At 35.0% G+C, this 24,116-nt stretch overlaps 1 protein-coding gene across 1 annotated transcript in view; it reads left to right on the forward strand.

The window, feature by feature from the left end:
* The window catches only part of LOC145244699 (dynein axonemal heavy chain 3-like), a 382,877-nt gene that overhangs the window by 320,500 nt on the left and 38,261 nt on the right, over positions 1-24,116 (forward strand). The window contains exons 65-72 of the mRNA XM_080107154.1: positions 3,094-3,231; positions 3,777-3,881; positions 6,637-6,797; positions 8,130-8,301; positions 11,674-11,799; positions 13,035-13,212; positions 14,769-14,842; positions 22,203-22,289. Coding sequence (XP_079963280.1) covers positions 3,094-3,231; positions 3,777-3,881; positions 6,637-6,797; positions 8,130-8,301; positions 11,674-11,799; positions 13,035-13,212; positions 14,769-14,842; positions 22,203-22,289 — 1,041 coding nt within the window. The remainder of the gene's footprint in view (positions 1-3,093; positions 3,232-3,776; positions 3,882-6,636; positions 6,798-8,129; positions 8,302-11,673; positions 11,800-13,034; positions 13,213-14,768; positions 14,843-22,202; positions 22,290-24,116) is intronic.

Consider the following 24,116-nt stretch of genomic DNA (forward strand, 5'->3'; position numbering starts at 1 on the left):
ATTGCAATTCATGGATTGCTTCTTCTGTCACACGTGATCTGGCATGGAGGCACTGACAGCAAAGTACAAATCACAACACAGTTGATCTACAAAAACATATAATTGTTTTTATTTCACGCAGAAAATCAGCTTTTTATGATAAATTGTTATTCTTGTTTTGACGTTTATGGAAAGGCGCGGGGGCACGTAGGTTAGACAGTTGGCTGATGGTGAAGAAGTGGTACGTGCTGAAACCGTCTTTCTCTAACTTTTTGTGTCTCTATTCTTCCCTTGGTATCTCTGATATTTCCTTTGTCTATTGCCTCAATCGTTGACCGATACCCGCTCAAATATTTCTGGGACGAATTATGCAGTAAGACAATAGGAGGAAATACCGAATTCGTAACATTTGAATCCATTTGCGCGTGTGGAACCCATTGAATATTTTTCTTCCCGGCTTTGCCTGTTAATATCTAACACTTTCCTTTGATAAAGATATACAAGCGAACGTAATATTCCCGGTTCAAGTCCAAGAGACTTTGCTTTGTCACCGTCCAATGATATGCGGTGGACACTCAACAGTCGAAGGTGTGATCCTAAATAGGCATTTTGCTCACCAGATGTGAAACCCCAAAGGATAATATATATCAAAACAAGTCACAAACTATAGATTAAAGAAGACCATCAAAGTTGAAATCAGAGCAATGCCAAGAAATGAATATGCCAGAGATATAGACATTTTGAACGCGTATTCAAGCGTTTATAATTGTGTAGCAATAGAAACAAATACCGTTGAGTATTTCTCAGTGGAATTTGGTACACAAGTCAGGAATAGACTAAAGTTTATTTGTATCAGGTTTCATTAACTCAGTTTTAGTATAATAATGAATGGGTACGTGGTTATAAGGCAACGAAGTCATTAATACTATGCAAATGACCAAGATGTGTCGCGTAGTAACGTTATAGAGGTATCGGATGAAAAAGAAGGAAAAAGAAACGAAATAAAACATCGAGAGATTTTTAAGCGCATTGAAACAGCAGAGTTTTTTTTAATCACGACAGGAACTTTTAAACAAGATGCAAAAGTAATGTTATCCTAAACTTTAACAAGATTCTCAGACAACTGTATACAGTGAAACGAACAGACATAACAGCTGGTTATAGCTAGAGACTAAGAAAATATTAATTAACCTTGACGAGAAAAGCTGGAATTCGGCCATACTGTCGCTGGCTTAAAAAATTAGTGTCAGGATGTTTGGTGTAGAAACGACCGGTAATAAAGACCTTTTATTTCAACTAAAGAAAAAAATTCATGTCGAATTTATTTCCTTTGTTTCTTTGCGAGACTTTCATACACAACGTCGGGTTCAGATTAAAATGTAACGACTACGTTACAATAATAAACATTGTTATATATATATATATATATATATATATATATGGGATTTAAAGAAGAGATTGAGATCAATTCTTTAAGAGTAGACTTATCGGGATAATGCTCAACAAATTGTATCGGAGCTTATATAGAAATCAATAAATAAAGAAAATGACGATATAAAACTATATAAGAAATATATTTATATATTTACTAGCAATCGGTGCCCGGCGTTGCCCAGGTGTTTTGAGGTTAATGCTGAGAAAAAAAAACGGTCAATTTTTTAAACTTTGACCCCTATTATGACTTCTTAACATTTATTGTTTAGGGATCAAGTAAAGGTAATAAGTTAGATCCATGTCCAAGGAATCTATATCTAAAATATCACGTGTTTAGACCCAAAATTGTAGGAGGAGTTTGGTAGAGTTCTCAAAGGTCAAATCGTTTGATAGCGAGGCCAAATTTCGCGAATTTGGCCTTTTTTTAAAGCAGTTTGGCCTTCAAAATTTATGTTTGGCCTTTTTCTTCACCGATGAAATCTGGGGACGCAACGGAAATTTTCGGCTAAAAAATGTTGTTACTATGCACATCTATGTATTGAAATACAATTTGTGGCAAAATTTCAGGAAAAACTAATGGATGGTTCTCTCGCAATAGTCCGGACAATTCGCTAAATTATCTCGTCAAAACCTTAAATCTCGAATTTTTGTGCATTTTTTTTCGGGGGGGGGGGGGCTAATTTGGCATAATAGTGTCCATTTAATAGTATTATCTTGAAAAAATAAAAAAATAAGGAAAATTACCAAAAAAAAACCAAACAAGAACAACAAAAGTGTGCCGTATTTTTAAAAGTTTTATTGCGTTGTTTTTATTTGCTTTTTTTATTTCATCGGTGAAGAAAAAGGCCAAACAGAAATTTGAAGGCCAAACTGCTTTATAAAAAGGCCAAATTCGCGAAATTTGGCCTCGCTATAAAAAAAAAAAATGGGGAAATCCCCCTACTTGAACTTTCTGTTTAATTAATAATGACTCGCTTGTAGCGTTGATTTTTTTCTTTTTTCGCTATAAAAAAATAACTACTTGATGAAATTACGTGATTTTTTCTGTAGGAAAACTTTATCCCATGACGAGTACGTACAATATATATATATATTTTTAAATATTTCCATTTTTTAATGTCAATGGAAAACTGCACAAGTACCCAAACCCGAAATGTAAAGACCACGAGTGAAGGCGCTTTTTTTTTTTTTTTTTGGTTTAGTTTCATAATGGCGGCCGTGATGTCGGAGGTTCGATTGTTAGATTGTCAGTTTCGTATTTTTTTAATTTGTAAATCGCAAGTTAGGAAAAAATTAAACCCTTCCAAGATGGACAATAAATCAAGCCATAATATTTTATGGTAAAGGTAAGAGCCTACGAACCATAGTTTTTTAGGAGATGTGATTATTGGATTAACCAATCAGAAATCGTCTGTGGCACACACATCTCTGTTTTTATAGATATATAGATTTATTCATTTATTCAATAAGAATATACATCGATTAGGGTGTAGAGGAAGTGAGAGATATTTATATCATGATATTTCGAAACCTAATTCCTCTCATCAGAAGAGGGGAGAAAATCTTAGGTGACATAATAGGAATGCGGCGTCTTATATACTTATATACCCGCCTTCCAATCACTAACTTTTTTCTTTTTCATTAAAAATCAAACTTGGTCCTTACTCGTCAAAATTTTAGGGCAACATTCTTGAGGACGAAACAGCTATCGAGATATTGTCATCCAGTAAAAGATTATCCGCCAAAATCTCCGAGAAACAATTGGTGGCTTCCAACACCGAACAAGAAATCGACAGCGTTCGAAATGGTTACAAACCGGTAAGGAATTTCAGAAATTCTTTTTTTTTTCCACAACACAAATCTTAGAAAATATCTTTTTATTTTTTATACTTTTTCGTAGATTTTATTTTGATTTAATTTCTTTACTTTATTTAAAAAGAAATATTGCTTACCAGATATATGATTGGTGCAATTTAATTTTTTGAATAAAATGCACCGATAACGAAAAAATATATATAAAAGACTCTTAAATAGAATAATAATATTCTATTATTTTCAAAACACATTTTTAAAGCTTTTAAAATGTTAATGCAAGCGACTATGTATGTTTTTCTAAATATTTTAAGTAAGCTAAACCATTAATATATTATTGTTTCTTCTTAACGGAAGTTTGTCATCTTTTTAGTTAACTACTTTGCGGATGTGTGAACGTAGGTGGCTCTTTGAATTAGCTTCAGTCTCGCATGAACGTTCACATATGTAAAACAAAATCGTTCCTTATTTTTAACAATATATATATGTTATAATAATAATAATAATAATAATAATAATAATATTTTAAATTTATATGCCTATCTTTCTAGGTTGCAAAGCACAGCAGCATTTTGTTTTTCACTATCTCCGATTTGGCCAATATTGATCCGATGTATCAGTATTCATTGAACTGGTTCATCAATTTGTACTTGCAAGTAAGTCGAAAAACATTGTTATCTTCCAATTAATCGATTTTTTTTATTTGTATCTCAGAAAAATGAAGTGTACACTGTTGGATACTTATTTGCATGTAACGAGTTTTTCTCTGGGCGTGAGGAGTGATGGTGTTATGTAAATTACACTAAACAGAAGTTCGTTTAAAAATGCAACGGTGGAGTTCAAATATATTGTAATATATTGTAATAATATGATGAATTGTCGGTTGATTTCTTATTTATAATTTAGCTCAGTAATGCACGAAAAACCTAATTTTTAAAAGTAGAACACTGCCGAGCAACAGAAAGTAACCTGAACGATTATTATTATGATCGTTGTTGATGTTTGGTAAACAGAATGTGAGAAAATATGTATCGCGATAAAGTAGGTATTTTACAGATCAAAATATTTTACAGATAAAAACATGGGGGAAATATATCGGGAATGCTTACGTAGAATCTTAAGAACAAACAAGAATCTTAGATAAATAAACAAAATACGTGAAAAATGGATTAGGTGATTTGGACACGAATAATAAAGTTTAAGTTCGAAGTTAGAGTGGGAAAGTTAAACAAGTTAGTACGAAAGATATGAGAACTGGGAGAAACACGACTTTAACATAGTATAGGAATCAAAAGAAGCCGTTTTAAACTCCGAAACCTGAATCAAAATATATCAGATATATAACCTTATTGTTATTGGGTTTCTTCGACGGGAGATGAACTTGAATAATGAAAAGAGAAGAAGGCACAACAGAGAGAGGTATGTTCTGTGCAAAAACTTATATAAATTAACTGCTTTATTGCATGTGTTGCGCACCCACAATCGGACGTAAACACACAAAAACATCTCTGGTATTTTTAAGAAAAAGTAACAGGCATGAATACTTAGAAACAATGTTTATTCTCTAGCGACAACACTGACAGCGTAGAGAGGGTCGTGGTGTGAGCAAAATGGCAGGAAAGTAATGTGTCTGCTTTCTTGCCTTCTCGTTGTCTGGATGTCTCTTTTTATTGGAACGAATGACGCAAAACATTCCTCCACACTTTTTTTTTTAATTGTCTGAAACGTCAGTCAGTCCTGCTGATACATATTCTCGGGGATTTCTACGCCCCTCCCCATTTTGATCTTCTTTTACACCATTCTCGACGTATCTGGATCTAGGATCGCTACCCTGCCCGACTCTCTTGTGTTCAACTTCTATTGATGTCATCTTCGCATGCCCAGGCAGGAGGCCGTCCTCTCCAGGACCACCTTTGTCACCTGAAACCCCCTCCCTCTGTAACATTTTGACCTGACCGCAATACGTCATCAGTGGTGCTAGACAAATTAAACTCTTCATAAAGAAAGAAGACATTTGCTGAGAGTTTCTAAAAGTTTTATTTTTGGATACAATTGACTCACACAGATAAAAGATAGATAGAGAATAAAGTTCTCTTAAGTATTTAATTAGTTAACTATCGTCTTAAAACTGATGAGAGACATAGTGAGCAGAAGTTCACGGAAAGACATTTCATTTTGTCGATTTCGAAATTTTCTCACTGCATTAGCGACGATGTGTTCCGTCCAACTTCTATGGACAAATTCCCATTATTTTCGGCCGCTCGCGCACGACATCCATGGAAGACGGATTCGAAACCCTTGCCTCTTTTTTCCAGTGAGACAAAAGTCACGTCATTCGTAATCTCGACTTATCCTCCCGCTTTGTGATTTCACCTTATATGTCACGCATCCTTGATTTACGTCTGGGAACGATCTGTTTTGCACTTTTCATGCCAAAATGACATGCAGTGGCCGCTCGACTCAAAAAATTATAGTAGTTCATTAAACATCGCCATTCAGAGCCACAGTAAATCTAACTCCATAGATTACTCTTTTATCTCCCCCAAAATTAGTTTTGAAATAGTATCGAACCGCATTCTTTTAGGATTCCCTTTAAATTAATGTTAACAAGAAATCGTATACAGTATTTTGTTCACTTTACTCCAATAACAGATTTTTAATACTGTCAGCGAATCCGTTTTCGGCAACCAGTCGGACAATGTTGGATCAGTTTCGTCATTATCGAGTCGGTTGGTTGGTTGTTTTTGTTTTACGGCATATCAACCTTTTTCAGGTTATTTAATGTCGAATCTAGTTATTTTGAGGAACGATTTTTAATGGAGTATATTTGTTTTTTTTTAAGTCAGATTCTATTTAACCCATAGTTGAGACCCTAACAGGTACTATCACTCCGGGTCAGAGTGGACCTGGGAGCAATGGCAATTAAAGGGTGGCTCCACACTCCCCAAGGCCCGCAAGGTGGGGCCTTACCATCGGATATAGTTTTAGGTCATATCATTATTATCGAGCCGGATCCTCTCAGACAACACCCATTCGTTTTAAGTAGGAGTTGGTTAATAGCCAATACTCTGAAGCGTCCTTATCAGGTAATGCCGACAAGTGTGTTATTGGTTATTTTTGTACCCAACCAAGATGACCCCTTTCTGAGCTAACTATTCTCGCCTTCTGGAACCTCTGCTACATTTTGATTTGGTGGCAAATAAGTGAATAACATTCAAAATCGTGATAAAATTTTTACAAATTATGAAAGAGACTCCAAAACAATTTATCCAAAACACGCACTCTCTTAAAGCAATTCTGATCATCCGTATTTTAAAGTATCGGCCGTCAGCGTGTGAATTTCGAAGTACAAATGCCACTAATAAACAGTTAGTTATTCATCGGCTATGTTTTCTTGATTTTTCTTTCCAGGCCATCGCAAACAGTGAACGATCGACCAATCTTTTTGAGCGGATCACATCTTTGAATGCCTTCTTTTTGCGTAGTGTCTACACCAACGTCTGCAGGTCGCTTTTTGAAAAGGACAAACTTCTGTTCACCTTTTTACTCTGCATCGGTTTGGCAAAGGGGCAGTGAGTTTCTTTTCCTTTCTCTTACTTATTAATTAAACCGTATTATAATATAGTATTTTAATTATTAAATTCAATAAAATCTTCCCGGTGTACATGGGTGGCAGTAGCAGTAGATATGATTGTAAGAATGATAACTCACCCTAATTCCTGTATGTATGACCGAACAACACATACCAATATATGACAGAAATCACGAAGTGAAAACATTTATGCATGCAGCTTTTGTTTGCGAAGCTAACCGGAACAAATATTAAGGTGAGAATTGACTTTATATAAGATTATATAATGGAGCATATCCTGTATATTAGTCAATTATAAGATGCAAAACTATAAAGTCTCCCCACTATACATGAGTGGCAGTGGTAGTAGGTCAAAGAGTGAGAGTGAAACACCCTCCGAATCCCTGTATGTACCACCAATTTAGGAAATATCCAACCGGACTAAATATTAAAATCAAATAAAGCCAAACTAGAATTTTTTTCTAACAACATAGACTAGTATATAGCAGGAATCACAAATAGTAAAGATTTATGAATGTAGTCTTTGTTAGAGAAGCTATCGAACAACACTGCAGGTGCAAAACTTTACTTGTTATTTAAAAAGATATTATAATGGAAAAATTTCCTATACGCTTATGAGTATTGATAGATTGTAGGTTGCAAAACTACTCAAAATAATTGTGTTCAAATTTTCCCAAACCATATTTAGGATGACAAAATGTTTCATATAAGCGAACATTATCATAATATTAATGTAGACGTAGTTTTCTCAGGAAGCACACTGCCGGAGGTATCACAGGAAATACAACTACTGCTACTATTCAAAACAATTGGTGTAATTTCATCAAATTTGAAAAAAGTATCCGTTGTCCTGGTACGAAAAGGACTCCGGGCGACTTCCTTCGAATAAGGAAGTTTTTAGGGAATATCGAATTAAAAAATGGTCCCAAAGCGATGTTTTAAAGGCGTTAGTTTTTCTGCAGAGAGGTGTCGCCATTCTACCACACCCCTTGCCTAGTATTCCCAAATAGTTACCTATCTAATACTGACCAGGTACTAGTATGCTTAACTTCAGTGATCTAACTAGTCATTTCGCATGTTGAGTGTATAACACAATGATTAATTATACTACTACTACTACTACTACTACTAGTGCTGTTCTCCATTTTTCTTTTGAAACTTTTCTTAACGCATTGACAAGCATTAATATTTCAATAGTTTTTTTCATGTTTCTTATTCCTTTAATCTGGCATGTTTCTGTTTCTTCTTCTTCTCCTTCTTCTTCTTCTTCTTCTTCTTCTTCTTCTTATTATTATTATTATTATTATTACAGGGGAATCATTGATGATCAGGAATGGAGTTTTTTACTGACCGGTGGACTTGCGCTTGAAAACCCCTACCGTAACCCAGCACCAGATTGGCTTCCCAATAGAAACTGGTCAGAAATTGTTCGATGTTCTCAATTGCCGGCGTTTGAAAACTTCAGGGAACATTTTCAAAATAATGTAAGAGATAAAGTGAACAGTTAACAAGCGATTTCGTTAATATATAGTAGAAGGCCACCCGGCATCGCCCGATCGCAAAATAGTATAATTAACTGTCAATAAATTGAAAATAAACAAAATATTCATAAATAACAATGCCTATGCAGAATTCGAACCGTGCTGAATATTAACGTTTTTAGAAACTCATTTTTAACATGGCATTTATATTGAGAAACTAGCAGACCGCTCAGCATTAGCCGGTCGTAAAAGACGCTTAAATATTATATTTTGATTAATGCATATATCGTATTTATTATTATATTATATTGGACCCAATATATAGTCATGATTTAAAAGTTAAAAGAAAATGACTCGTGCGCCATCACCGAGAATCAAAACCAAAACGTTTAGCTTACGATTTACTTTTTCCTTTGACGTTAATGTCAAAACTTGTGCATGATTTTCTTAAATTTATCTCCCTTGATTTTGTTGGAATCTTTTATTATAGCTAGTCTATCATCTCTATATAGGCCGATATCCGTAGTATCAAATATGCTTGTGAGGGTGTATAGATTGAATAATCCCACAAGATCTGATGCCTCTGCAGAATCTAGGGCACCCATCGCCAAATCAAACGAATTTGTCATTTTAGTTTTTATCCATTGGTTATTGTTATTTATTAGAACTGATTTTCTAAATTTTTTAATGATATTGATTTCTTCCGAGGATATATCAGTGTATGCTTCGGCAAATTCTAAGGCAATGTTTAAAAGTTCTTCAGATATCGAGGGACAGAAGTCTATGATGTCGAACTGTATAAACGTACATTATTTTTGTTTTCTATATTTTTAAATCAAGTGATTGCTTCGGCAGTATTTGCCCACTGGTTTAATTCTAGGTCTTGTTTGATTTGTTTGTTTACTTTTGTCCTGTAAGTGCCTGCTCATTGGCTGATTAGGAAGGGCGCGGTGGATACTAGGAAGCTGGCTAACTAAAAACTCAATAGAAGATGCGATTATATAAAAACGCGAGGCAACCGGAAAATTCTCGCATAAGCCAGAAGAATCCTAGAGTGGATGAAACGCGGAATATTTAGTGTAGCTTAATCGCCATATATATTTCATAAATTACTAACTAACTCTACCTACGTATTGAGTACTGTTGAATAAATACTTAAAGTTTACGCATAAATTTCGTATATTAATGTTATGTGAGTAAATGAAGTATATATACATATATATATATGATTGTGATTAGTTTTTTTTTAAAGAAATCCAACAGAGTGCTCAATTAAAAGGAAAATCAGAAAAATAAGAGCGTATTTATATTTTGTATTTTGTGTACAGAAAGTTGTTAGATGAGATAAGTCATTGGTACCGTCTTCATGAGTATTGGCTGAAGAGAGCTTGATGTGGATATCTAAAACGGTCCTAATTATCGGGTTTGAAACCGACGGTACCAATGACTTGTCTCATCTAACAACTTTCTGTACACAAAATACAATATATATATATGTGTGTGTGTATGTGTGTATATATATACATGTATATGTATATATATGTATATGTATATACGTATATATATGCATATATACATATATATATACATAAAGATAAATGGATATTTATCTTTATTAAAGAATGGTTGATTGTTGATGTTCATGATTTTACTGCAATAAACGATATTGTTCTCTTGTAAAATAAAAACAAATCATCTTAACTAATTATGGTTTAAGACTTTCAGCGGGATAATCTTTAAATTGACGGTGAAATTGCAAGTAGTTATTTTAATACGAAAATCCGTGGAAAAAAACTGTTTTATACATGAATTTCTATAATTTACTCTTAATGTTTTTTTTTTTTATTCAATTTTCACCCCAAACAAGGCACAGTGCCACTTTGAAGCAGGGGGCTACTATTAGGGAATTAATTAGCGGGGTCATTATGAAGGGAGAAGAGTAGAAAGATGTTTGTTAACATTACACTTGAACTTCTGCATATCATTGCAGTTGGGAAAGCAGAATCCCGGAAGGGAGTTCCAAAGACCCGCACTTCTGGGGAAGAAACTATTGGAGTAAAAGGCTTTCTTGCACCTAGGGATCTCCACTGTAAAGGGATGAGACTTAGTAGCTTGTCGGGTTTGTCGGGGGTAGTTACGTCGGGGAGGTACAAGTGTTTGCAGTTCGTCAGAGCATTCACCATTAAAGTATTTGTAGAACAGGCAGAGGGATGCAACATCTCGTCGATGGGACAGAGGTTGAAGCCTAGATGACAGTTCAGGACCTATCAGGTTTGCGACTCTTTTTTGAACCCTGTCCAGGAGCGAGAGACAAGCAGCAGATGCACCAGCCCAGATGTGACAACAGTACTCCATACATGGGCGAATGGTTGCCTTATAGAGGTATAGGATACTGGCAGGCGTAAGTAGTTTTCTAGCACGGTAGAGGGAGCCAACCTTCCTTGCAGCAGCTTTGGCAATGCTCTCAATGTATCTATTCCAGTTCATATTCCCTGTAAACGTTAGGCCGAGGAGTTTAAAAGAAGTACTTTCAGGCAATGTGTTCTTGGCCATTGCTATTGGTGGTAGAGAAGGTTTCTTGTAGTTATTGAAGGAAACAAGCTTAGTCTTAGCAGCATTGAATGAGACCAACCATTTTTGTCCCCATTCCACTACGGATTGGAGGTCATCCTCTAGTGTTTCTGCCATTTTCTTGGATATGTGTTCATTTGTTTTCCCCTCATATCTGTTATAGAGAGTGGTGTCATCGGCAAATATACCCATCTCCGAAACAATATTATCAGGGAGGTCGTTTATAAATATCAGGAACAATAGAGGTCCAAGGATAGACCCCTGAGGCACTCCCGCATTTATGTCATAAATAATAATATTTCTTTCGAAATAATAAATGTCAATAATTTTAATTAATTATTATTATATTTACCTAGAGGGAAAAGCAACTCTTTTTCTTACGTAAAAATAATTGTTATCGTTAGCTAAATATTTTTTAAATTAATAAAAAGAACATATTTATTCTTTATTCAAAATTGTATCAATTTAATTTGATTTTAAATATAATATTGTCATATCTTTTCGCAAAAATAAATTGTCAGCTAAATATTCTTCAATTCAATAATAAGAACCGTCACTCTTTAATTTCTTTAAAATTGTACTATTTAAGTCGGCGAGGCGACATAATTTGATTTTGGAACAATAAATTTTAAAATGGGTAAAGTCGAATCTTTTTACCTTAGCGACATAAGATAATCCATCAATTATCTTCTTTGCTGGTTGAACCATCTTATTTTTATAAGGATGTGTAAAAAGTGATAACGTATGCACAAATGTGAAATGCTATAACGTATTATAATACAGATATTGCGTTCTTTATTCCAGTTATCTGAGTGGAAATCAGTCTATGATTCCTCACTTCCGCACAAAATAAAATACCCTGGACCTTATGGCGATGAACTAACCCGATTACAAGAATTGATTGTCCTCCGCTGCCTTCGCCCTGACAAGGTAATCGTCACTATCTTTATAGTAAATATGAATGCAAAAAAAGTACCACACACACACACACACACACACACACACACACACACACACACACACACACACACACACACACACACACACACACATATATATATTATTGGTTAAGAGATTCCAACGAGAGAAAAATGACAACAGTTACAAACATAGTTGGTTCCTTTATTCTTCAATCGACCAATCGGTGATGTCAAGAATTCAAACTTCAAAATTTACATGGTCTATTTTCCTCCCTTCGCTTCTAAGAGGCTCTCCTCTCCAACTGAAATCACCGTGTGTGATCTGCTCTGAATATCTGATCCTCATCCACTAACTTCGAACCCTCAGATTCCTATATTGAGAAATCGTCTTTGTGTATGACCTCAGAAGTGTGTTTACCAACGTGACTATATCACGTTTTCTACACATGTCCGTCCAACACACTTTTCGCAAAACAAAGAATCCTCAATTCTTATTTTTAACCTATTTTTAAACAATATATTTTAACTCGCATTGTGCATTCATTTAACTGACATATTTAATGTCCAGATTTCTAAAAGAATGGACAATCGACTCTTTTTCCGACATAAACAATATTTAACTATTTCTAATAGAATAAACAATAGACTGAATTTCTAACATTCCGTTATCTATTATCTTTAACACTTGCTTACAGGGTTCGATTCTAGCCTTATTCTAATATCATTTTCACTTATCTAGTATGTATTCTTACTTACATGAGAAGGGGACAGCCCTTTCATGTAACACATGGACATCTCCCAGTGTTCATATCTATTTGTCTCCCTACGTGGGCAGAGTTAGACACAGAATTAGTTTTTAGTGTGAGAAAGATCCTATTCCCCAAAAGCGGGCACTCTGGATAGGTACAAGAATAAGAATCTCAGGCACGAACTTTCTCCTCCACTGACTGAGGGTAGGAGAAACGGATATAGTATCGGTTCCGATACTGCACCCACCTCAAGTACGCTCCATATTTTGCAGAAGCATTGTTATTTTTGTATTTTTTGTTTATTTTAAATTTATTGACAGTTAACTATACTGAATGAATGCCAAACATTATGACATTACAAATAATCTTATGTTCATCAACTTTCCTGTTAGTATCTCGTTTGTTTGTTTTTTTTTTTTGCTCCGTTTTCCATCTCATTCTGCTGTCCGGTAGGTTTTGATGCCAATGACCATCCATACTTTCGATTTTCAACCAGTTAATTCCAGCCATACAGAAATTCATTGCTGAACGAATGGATCAAAGTTTTATAGAACCGCCGACTTTTGATTTGTCCCTCAGCTATGAAGACTCGAGTCACACGGTGCCGTTGATATTTGTCTTGTCGCCGGGCGCCGACCCAATGGCGGCTCTCTATCGATTCGCAGAGGAAAAAGGTAAGTAGAATCTATTTTTGTCTGTTTACCTTTCGAACTGTTGCATATTATCCAAAATACCCAGCAACTTCGCCTCGGCATCTTTCGGCATGGTTACGATAGAATATTCTAACACGATAAAGGTGAAGAGGAAGGGGAAAAAAGAGAAAAAAATCAAATTAGGCGAAACTACACACAGTAAATTAGTAATAAAAACAGTAAAACGACAGAGAACAAATCAATCAATAAGTAGGATGCACAGGAAGAACAATCCTGACGATGGTCAATCGAGACCGAAAACGTTCGGTAAACTAGGGGACTTTATAAGAACTTTGGATCCCACAACAAAAATACTTGTACGAAAACAAGAAAAATTCGAAAGAAAGATCATAAAAAGAAGAACGAAGATCCTCTTCAATAAAATATCCGCGAATAATGACATTCTGCCTAAATATACAAAACTCAAAGGATATATATATATATATATATATATATATATATATATATATATATATATGGTTAATTGGCAATTTTAGTCATTTAGAAGTGCTTTAAAGTTTGGCCGCTCACTCATTTTTCAAACAATTATTACAGACCACCTTCTCAGCTATATTGTAAAAATTTTTTTCAATTTTTGTTCAGTAAAACAAAAGTTATGATGAATTTACTGGTGTTCAAAATCGTAAAAAAACGTAAGGAGGAGAGCGACGTTTTATATGACTGATTTCCATAGCAACCACGTCGCTTTAGCGACTACTGTTGCTATCAATTCAACGCTCTCGCGAAAAGAGAAGTAAAAAGTGAATCAGAGAGAATAAAAGAATGAAAGAGAGGTAATTGAGGGGGGTGTTGAAGGCAAACGAGTGCCGTACATTGTTATTTACATAAGTGTATGTTATGTTTATGGGGGGGGGATAAGATTGAAATTAAAGAAAGAACACGTGAATTTACTGGAAGCCTGGAAAAATCATGGATTATAATGGAAAAATGTGAGCATGAAAAGTAATATAATTAAGCTTAAACATGGAAAAGTAAAGAACAAGTGGTTAAAACTGGAAAAGAAAAGGACAAGATATTTTACACACACACACACACACACACACACACACACACACACACACACACACACACACACACACACATATATATATATTGCAGAATTAAGAATGTTTTTTAACTTCATTTTATAACATTATATAATCAGTTCTTAATGCTGCAATATTTTAAGTTATAAATTTAATATATTTTTTACTAGAATATCTTGTCCTTTTCTTTTCCAGTTTTAACAAATAATCTTTTACTTTTCCATGTTTAATTTTAACCATATTACTTTTCATGCTCGCATTTTTCTATTGTAATATAGGGATGAATCTACCATAAGCAACTCATTGCTAAAGAAAGTTGATCCCTGGTTATATTTAATGAAGTATACAATTTAAAGCTTGAATTGTCTGATAGGAACATCGAATTACCTAATTAGTTTGAAATACAAATAATATAAATGTTATTTTAGAGTTTCGCATTTTAATTATGATTCGTGAATATAAATGTCATATTTGTTTTTGTTGTTTATGGAGGAATGCACAAAGGATTGCAGACAATTTCGTTGGGCCAAGGACAGGGGCCAATTGCTGAAAGGATGATTTTGCAGGTGAGTTGTTAATAACGCATATGGCTACATAAAAAGTTAACAAACATCGTCAAAACCGTGTGGTCAGCTCAAATGTAACAAATATAGCCAAAATGTGGCCAAAATTACATGTACATCAAAAGTAACAGAACTTATCACACCAAAAGTAAAACATATGGCCACATGAAAGGTAGCAAATATGACCACATGAAAGGTAGCGAATATGGTTACATCATAGGATGCAAATATGGTTACATGAAAGGTAGCAAATATGACCACATGAAAGGTAGCAAATATGACCACATGAAAGGTAGCAAATATGACCACATGAAAGGTAGCAAATATGACCACATGAAAGGTAGCAAATATGACCACATGAAAGGTAGCAAATATGGTCACACCAACGGTAAACTATATATGGCCACATCAAAGGTAGCAAATATGGTCACACCAACGGTAAACTATATATGGCCACATCAAAGGTAGCAAATATGGCCACATAAAACAATATTACATATGACTACAATTTTGATTTTTGTATATATTTTATTGAATAAATTCTTTAGGTGTAAGCTTATTATAATTATTAAAGTTCAAGGCTTTTAATGTATAAAGGTTTTAATTATATCGGAACATATTACACATTGAAAAATATTAATTGTAAAACGCAAGTCATTTATACTCATATGTAAGGGAAATAGCAGGTTTATATATTGCTGTCTGTGTCTATTAGGTCAACAACACAATAAAAAGGTACATTATCCTCTCTCTTTACAAAACCACCATTCGCCCATGCATGGAACATTGTTGCCATACATGGGTTAGTGCATCCATCACTAGTCTCTTGATTCGACAGAATCCATAAAAGTTTTTACAATTTAACAGTTCTCGCAGTATCAACAAACCTCCAACCCCTGTCCCATCGCCGCGATGGCACATCCCTGTCTGTTTTACAAGTATTTTGATGGAACGTGCTCTAATAACTTATTGTATCTACCGACGTGCACACACCCGACAAACTCATTTAGCAACTCTCTTTTATTGTAGAAGTCCCTTGATGCCGCAATACCTTCTACTTGATGGCTTCTTTCTTCGGACGGCTAGACTTTAGAATTCCCTCCTGGCCATCTTTTTTATTACATTTTCACCCCAAACAAGGCACATTACCACTTTGATGTAGGGTGCTACTATTAGGGACACAGACTACAGTGGTACTAGGTGGGGAGTTGGGTAGCAAGATGTCGGTTCACGTTACACTTGAATTTCTGCATGTCAGTACAGTTGGGGAAGCAGGAACCTGACAGGGAGTTCCAAAGTCTAGCGGTTCTGGGGAAGAAACTACTGGAGTAGAAGGTTCTCTTACATCTAGGGATCTCTACTGTGAAAGGGGTGGGATTGTACTGCTTGTAGGGGGTATTTACGTAGAGGGGGTACAAGTGCTTGCAGCTCGTCGAAACATACACCGTTAAAGTACTTGTAGAACAGGCAGAGGAATGCTCAATTGCATCGATGGGACAGAGGTTTAAGCTTGGATGATAGTTCAGGACCTATTAGGTTGTCGACTCTCTTTTGAACCTTGTCTAGGAGTGAGAGACTAGTAGCAGATGAACCGGCCCAAATATACTTCTCTTACTGTCGTGACATGCTGAAATTTAATGTAATGTAAACCGACATCTCGCTCATCTATTTACATATCCCGGTAAACATGTTCCCAACTATTAACCACTTACACCTATGTGGCAATATGCCTTGTTAGGGGTAAATAAGAATCGTAGTAGTATTTCCCTTCGGCGATCATCCAGATCTGTGGTACCTGTGAGCAGTGGCAGAAGCACACTCACGGAAGCACCATGGTTAGCCGCTTGATCTGTGTTGGGTTATAAAACTCGCGATACTAGCGATTAACCACTGAAATATATTGGAGATAACATGTGACACATTCATTTTTTAAATAAAATGTAAAGAAATTTCAAGGATTAAAACTCTAAAGCTTTTCAGCCTTTGAGTATCGATACACTCTGAATTCATAGTTATCATCACAAAGTCTGCTTCGTGACTAAAACCAACAAGAATAATATGTCTATATTCATAGATTCTCCTGTCAATCTTGTTAGCACTTAACGAAAAAAATGTGCAATTGTGCGGAATATGAATCGAACGCAGCTAACAAGGCGCTCGGCTTTGCTAGGAACATGACATCAATCGCCGGCTTTCGTCGAGTGTCGCTGATTATCAAAGCGTAACAGTGCTACTCAAGGAAAATACTGAAGAAAACATTTAAATTTAAAAATAAAAAGTTAACTTTTAAATCAAAATAAAAAATATAACTGTTAAGTTTGCAGGTTGAAACAAGTAACGTAGAAAGCAATACAAATGACGACTCAACAAACAAAGATAGATCAAATAAGAAGTGTGTTAGGAAAAGGTATATTTACAGGATATTTACATAATGGTGTCAAATAAGAGAGTCTTTGCTGGAGAAACATATCTGCTCTCGGCGGCCTTCGGTGGCTTCTGGTGAACACACACTCAGACTAACTGAGTCTTTCTATTTATGTGTAATTACTATCCACATATGCAAATGAATGTGTTCCACCACAACAATAACGAAAATAAAAAAATAGCGAAAATAAAAAATAACAAAATAACAAAAATAACGACCTACCGTAACAATTTCTGTTTCATTCTTGTAACAAGTTTTAAATAAAAAGCAAAAAACAAGTAAATTGTAATTTTTTTTCAACCAATTTGATTTGACAAAATTGAACAAAGCTAATGAGAAAACCAATTTTTGTTTTTTTCAAATTTTTTTAACAAAAAAAATTTTTTTAAAGCACTTTTATGTGTTTTTCATATATTATTAAAAAAAAATCTTTCTTTATTTTCGTAACTAATGTAAAATAAACTTTTTTTGTTACTTTTTTCTTTTCATGAACATTTTTTCCTGTAAAATTAAATTAAGACAGCCGAAATATTCCCTTAGGATTCGGTAGACTTTTTACGGTAAAATTAGACGATGTCAAAGTGGGGTGGGAAGAGACAGCGTATGTGGAAGAAACTTCGCCAACCAACCCGAGTAACTTTCCGATGATTTAAGATGACGACAAAAGGGTCATTCTTTCTCCACATAAACTTGAAAAGATAACTGTCAAGAAGCTCCCGGCTGATCCCGTTGATTTTTTTTTTCAATATTTTCTCTAAAAATCGTCTGTTCTTTGCCGCGCATTTATCGGCGTCTTACGTCAGATTACAGTCAAACCCGAGCGCATGACGTCATGTTCCGAGCAAAGCCGAACGAACGGTTAGTTACGTCTGGTTCAAATTCTGCACAAAATATGAAAACTTTATTTTTTCATTTTAATACGTTGACCTTTTATAACATTGACTTAATGATTTCAGGCATTAAATGTCTAATTTGAAAATCTACGTTTTAATTAATTAATCATCAATATAACTTAACAGGAGTTGATTTAATTTCATATTGTAGTTATCTATGATGTATCTGTTTATCTTCCTCCCACGGCGAGATGATGTGACACAAGGGTCGTTATGTGGGATTTGAAGGGTCAGCGCCCTAAAGGAAGAGCATAATGGCCTGTTAAATATGCATCCGCAGTCCTGTAGGCATTCCTCGGTAGAGGCGTCTCAGGCGTAGTAATAAACTAAGCTCTCCTCAAGGGAGAAAGTAATGTCTGGAAGATTAGAATTACTAGAACTGCACAGGACCATAAGCATTAGTCAACAGGAAAGACGCGACCTCAACAAAGGACTGTGAGTCCCCTTTCTCTTCCCTGTACTTCTTTCTCACAGAAGAGATGTTGCGAGCCTGTCTCTGCTCTATTGTTATCTTCATGGCAAGTGCTCGACTGAACTCCAATCTATAGTTCCCCCTTGCCAAACTTTCACAAAACCTCTCGACTAGCTAAAACGACTATAAACGATTCTCCCACTCTATGTCTGTGCCTAAATTGAAACGCAGATTCCATGAACAAAGCTTCTTTCCAAGAACGCCTGTGGAACACTGTTCCGCTGTCCTGCTTCCCGGTTGAATACAATATGGTAATCTTCAAATCCAATGTAAACAAGTTCTTGTTGCGCTGTCCCCATAAATAATCAAATTCTACTCAATTTACACCATTAACGATTACTACACTACCACCTTGCATTCATTAACCCTCATCCTCGAGTGACATTCGGGCCTTGATAAGTGATGATTGTAGGACACGCAGTACTGAATCGTGTAAGATGTGGGTCATCATTGTTAGTTAAGACAAGGGTCGAGTGGATGCAAGCTAAAACAACGACAGAACAATGTAAACGCGAGGACGAGTTGAGTTCATTCCACTATTCAACCTAACTTGCCTTTCCGGTCAAGTGTCCCAATCTATGCAGCATTAAAATTTAAAACGTTTGGTCAAGATTTTACGACAGAATGTTAATTCGTAAATGTAAAAAATAATATTTTTATTTTTCACGTTTCTTTCTAATCGAAACTCTGAGTATGTAATGTGTAAAGGAGTGGGGAATTTTGTCGAGTTCTGAGAAAACCAGATTATTTTTTATTAGCAGGGAGACCCGACGTTGCCCAAGATTGAATAATGATCAACGAATATTTCACACTCCTATATTTTTATTGTCATCAAAATCCGTGAAATCGCCCGGGAGAAAGCTTCACATGCCTCCATGCATTAACTTAGTCCAAAATATATGTTATTTTACTACACTCTAGAGAACCTACCGTTTCTTTTATGAAATTATTTTATATAAACTTCTTTCCAGTTAACAGACAATAACATTACGTGCTGGGTTTGAACCTACAGAGCACGTCATGCAAAAGAAAACAAACAAATAAAAAAATAAATAAAACACGCTATCAACTTACCCACAGTAGAATTTTTACGGCCCGTTCTTCTATCATTGTTGCTAAGCGACGGCATGGAAAAATGGCTTTACCGGTGATAGATGAATTAAAATAACGGTTTCGATTATCGGAAATTATCGGGGAGGGGGGTATTCTGAGACAAAACTTAACTAAGATCACTTCCAGACATACAGTTTTGTAAATTTTAAAGAAAATCTGTTCAGCCGTTTCAGAGTCTATAAGGAACGAACTCACACACAGAGACAAAGTTGCATTTATATAATTGTAGGGATAGAGATGTACAGGTATATATGTAAATTGCGACCAGAAATATGTTTTGTTGCAAACAATGAGGAATGTATGTGACGTAAGCAACATGGATAAACAGACAAAGAGATTTCACTAACGATTGGCAAAGTTTCGCAAAAACGTATAAAATAGTACTTTCTCTATTATTATATAAATGAACTTTGTGTGTTTGTGTGTCTGTGTGTCTGTGAGTTCGTTCTCTATGGGACGATTTTTATGAAATTTTACATTTTTGTTCTTAGATGGGTTTTGTGTGAAAATGTCTTCGATACGTGTCGGTAATCGATAATCAAAATAATCGAATAAAAGAAGGAATAGGGTATTTGGACCGAAATTAACCCCTTACACAGTCTAACATCACAAGTGCATTTGAGAAGTTATATTACCACACAAGCAGAAATGCCCGACATATAAAATCAACAGTAGGTTCTTTGATATGAAAGAGGCGTGTTCGAAATACTTTTTTCTGTTTAGAGCCAATTGGAGAATGGTACTTGACTTTCTGCATTTTAAACTTTAATTCAAGCCATTATATACAAAAATAATTTTATAAAATCAATAGTAGGTTCTCTACAGTGTAATATAGATTACAATATATTGTGAAATAAGTCATAGCGAGAAGCATGTGATCCTCCTCCCGGTACACCGTGGAGGCTGCTCAACTAGAGCAGGCAATAAATCTGATTGGAAATGGGCGATTTCACCGATGACAAAATGGGAGCCTAAAATATTCGCCGATTATCATTCAATCACGGGTCACCATGCTAGTGTTGTACATTTAGAGAGGAGAATTCAAGATCTCATGAGGAGTCGAAGGTGAGTGTTAGATAAATAATAAGGTCTTTATCTCGACTCTTTTGTTTTTTTTCCAAGATCGGCTGACTAACAAATACGATTTTACTAAATTCCATGCTTGCAAATATCGTTTCAATAAACCGGTGAACCGTAAAACGTGTGTTGTGTCTTAACGATAATATTTTCTTATAGGTTAATGCACAAAACAAACAAACAAAAAACACCTGGTGGACACCTCATATTTAAAACAAAAGTAGATGACAAAACAACTTCCGGACACTCTAAGATATAACACTACGATACATCACAGGTTATCGACGTGATGCAACACTTATAATTAAAATAATTTAAAAATATTCACAGATGAGAATGTATTGAAGTAAAATTTTACCTAAATATTTACATTGTTTTTCGCTTTTACGTAAACGCGTTTCTTTAAAATGATAACCACAAGAAAAGGAATAAAGGAAAAATAAGAGGGGAAAACTGTCTTTTTTTATGGTAACAAGGTCCGTGCCAGTGAAACTTTCTTACGAAACGTTTTATTAACGGAGTCCGCATTTAATGTAACAACGTAACTGCAACTGGATCTTTATCGCGCAGTAGACGTTTCTTAGAACACCGTATTAACTGTAACAACACATTTGATGTTGAACCTAAATCGTATGGTTTACTTTTCTCCAGAAACACCGTTTTTAATACTGATTTTATCGCTCAATTATCGTACCCTGTAGAGTGCTAAAGATTTTTCTGTTGACCTCCATTAATTCTGCTTTTTATGAATAGCAAATCACGCCAGTCACAGATTCAGTCAATACATTCTCAACGTTATTCTCAAGCATTTATTAGTCTGTGAATCCTTGTATCATGCACCAGAATGGTATTTCCCTCCATTTGAAGAGATATGAATTCACACAAACAATAATAACTAATGCTGACATAATAACATTTAATGCAAAGACAAACGAAGAAAAAATTCAACATGACTTTTCAATAGAGATATGTGATGTATTTTTTGCGGTTTTGGACCCAATTTGTGTTTACTAATTTGTGATGCCGATTCCTCTCGCTTAAACTCTAAAATTCTCCCAATGAGAATAATTACCTCCAGTTGCGAACCACTGATATAAACACTCTCATTCCAATATGTACTTGTTCTTTCTCACATTACGTTTTATACACTAGACAAAGTCGAGTTTCTTTATGGCGGCGATCAGGTAAATAAAGAGTATTTCGATCACGTGATCAATGTCGTGGCTCATCACGCTAACCACATGTAATAGCAGTTTTAGTTAATCAGAATATGTTAACTTTTCATCGTAATGCGACACCTAATGTTTAAACGAGTCATTCATTTTATTTCGAAAACAGTTCATTGAACAATTTAATGTCATTTTTCGTTTTATATTGTTTCAGGGAGTTAAAGAAGGGTCTTGGATTGTACTGCAAAATTGTCACCTTTCCGTGTCCTGGTTGGGAGAACTGGAAAGAATATGCGAAATGGTAAGACACACACACACACACACACACACACACACACACACACACACACACACACACACACACACACACACACACACACACACACCGATCCGATGAATATCGAAAATTACTAATCGAAAAATTCCGATGAAAAAAGGAACAGATGATTTTAACCAATGTTAACACCTTTCTACAGCCTAACATTACAAGTGCATTTTATAAGTTTTGTCACTGCACAAGTAGAAAAGCACAGTGAATAAAATTAACAGCAGTATCATTGATAAGACAGGGTCACGTTCGAAATGAATGCTTCCGTTTACAAGTAAACCATGCTACTTAACTTTTGTATTTTATGAATATAATTAAACCATGATACTTAACTTTTGTATTTTAAACTTTAATTAAAGCCATTATATATAAAAATAATTTTATGAAATCAACAGTAGGTTTTATACAGTGCAATGTAAACTACAATTATTGTGGTCTATGTCACAGCTGTGGACATGTGAAGCTTCCTCCCAGTGCAACATGATGGGTCTCCAACTAAAGCCGGCAATCAATCGATTTGATTGAACAATGGGTGATTTTATCAATTTCGTTGTATGTTTCTACTGAGAATATCAAAGCTTGCAGGAATCATTTCTTTATTCGTTATGAAATGGATGTGTTTTTTCCATATATTGGTTAGTGCAATTATTGCTATCCTTGTCATTGCAATACGTCGTCTTGTTTCTTTAGTGTCATCTATTTTGTTTGCGAAAACTGCACCCATTGTAGTTGAAATCTACATTTTGGTTGTCTACAATTAGGTTTTCATCATTTGATGCTTGTGTTACTTTCATTACCTTTGTTTTGCTGATATGGAGTTTTGTAGTTCCTACATACAAGTTGCAATCAGAACTAAATCGCCAGCGTATCTCAGGTTGTTGATTCCTGCTGAGTGAAGTTAAAGTGCTTCTCGCATTATTTGTTTGGCATATATATTAAAAAGGTGGGGGTGACAATATGCGTCCTTGCCTAAAACCCTGAGCAATTTAAAAAAAGTCTGTCATTCCGTGAGTTGTTCTTATTGTTGCTTTCCGGGAGAAATGTCGGTTTCTGATCGGAGATCAATTATGTGTATGGGGAATCCCATATCCACTATCACATTCCAGAGGACTTCTTGTACCACTGCGTCCAAATCTTAAACTCTCCTATTTCTATTTAAAACAGTAACAAAAAAATATAATCTTAAATTTTCCCAACTGAAAATTGAGAAACCATTTTTTTATACATGTCAATCCAAAAGTGGGTAGTTAATACTTGTTAAAAGATTGTTCACATAAAAAAATATTCAAATGCTTTTGTTGTTTCGTATTTTTATTTATATCTTCGTCTGTTTACGTGTTATCAAAGATTGTTTAAGAATTCAAAAGTTGTGATTTGAAGATATTGTAACGAAAATAGATGACTAATGGCTTTCTGTCAATCGTCACAGTTCATTTGGCCAATGTGATACGTCTAAGAAACAAAGGACTTTACGTAAGTCTTCGTCAAAAACGTTAGTATCCTTTATTAATGACAGATCAATCACATCACTTGTCATATGTTTAACTGTAAATTAGTCTTAATAAGTTAAAGTTTTCTTATATGCACTACCATCAACATTATAAAAGTAGACATATTAATAATAGAGCGACTAGGAGATTGTGGTATTAGTAAAAACGTGTGCAGTGATAAAACTTCTAAAATGCACTTGTAATGTTAGGCTGTAGAAAGGTGTTAACATTGGTCAAAATCAGCTGTTCCTTTTTTCATCGGAGTTTTTCGATTAGCAATTTTCGATATTTATCGGAGGCATTCCGAGAC

This window comes from Euprymna scolopes, chromosome 1 (genome assembly GCF_053919585.1).
Source record: "Euprymna scolopes isolate OS-2025 chromosome 1, ASM5391958v1, whole genome shotgun sequence".
Classification (NCBI taxonomy): Eukaryota; Metazoa; Mollusca; class Cephalopoda; order Sepiida; family Sepiolidae; genus Euprymna; species Euprymna scolopes.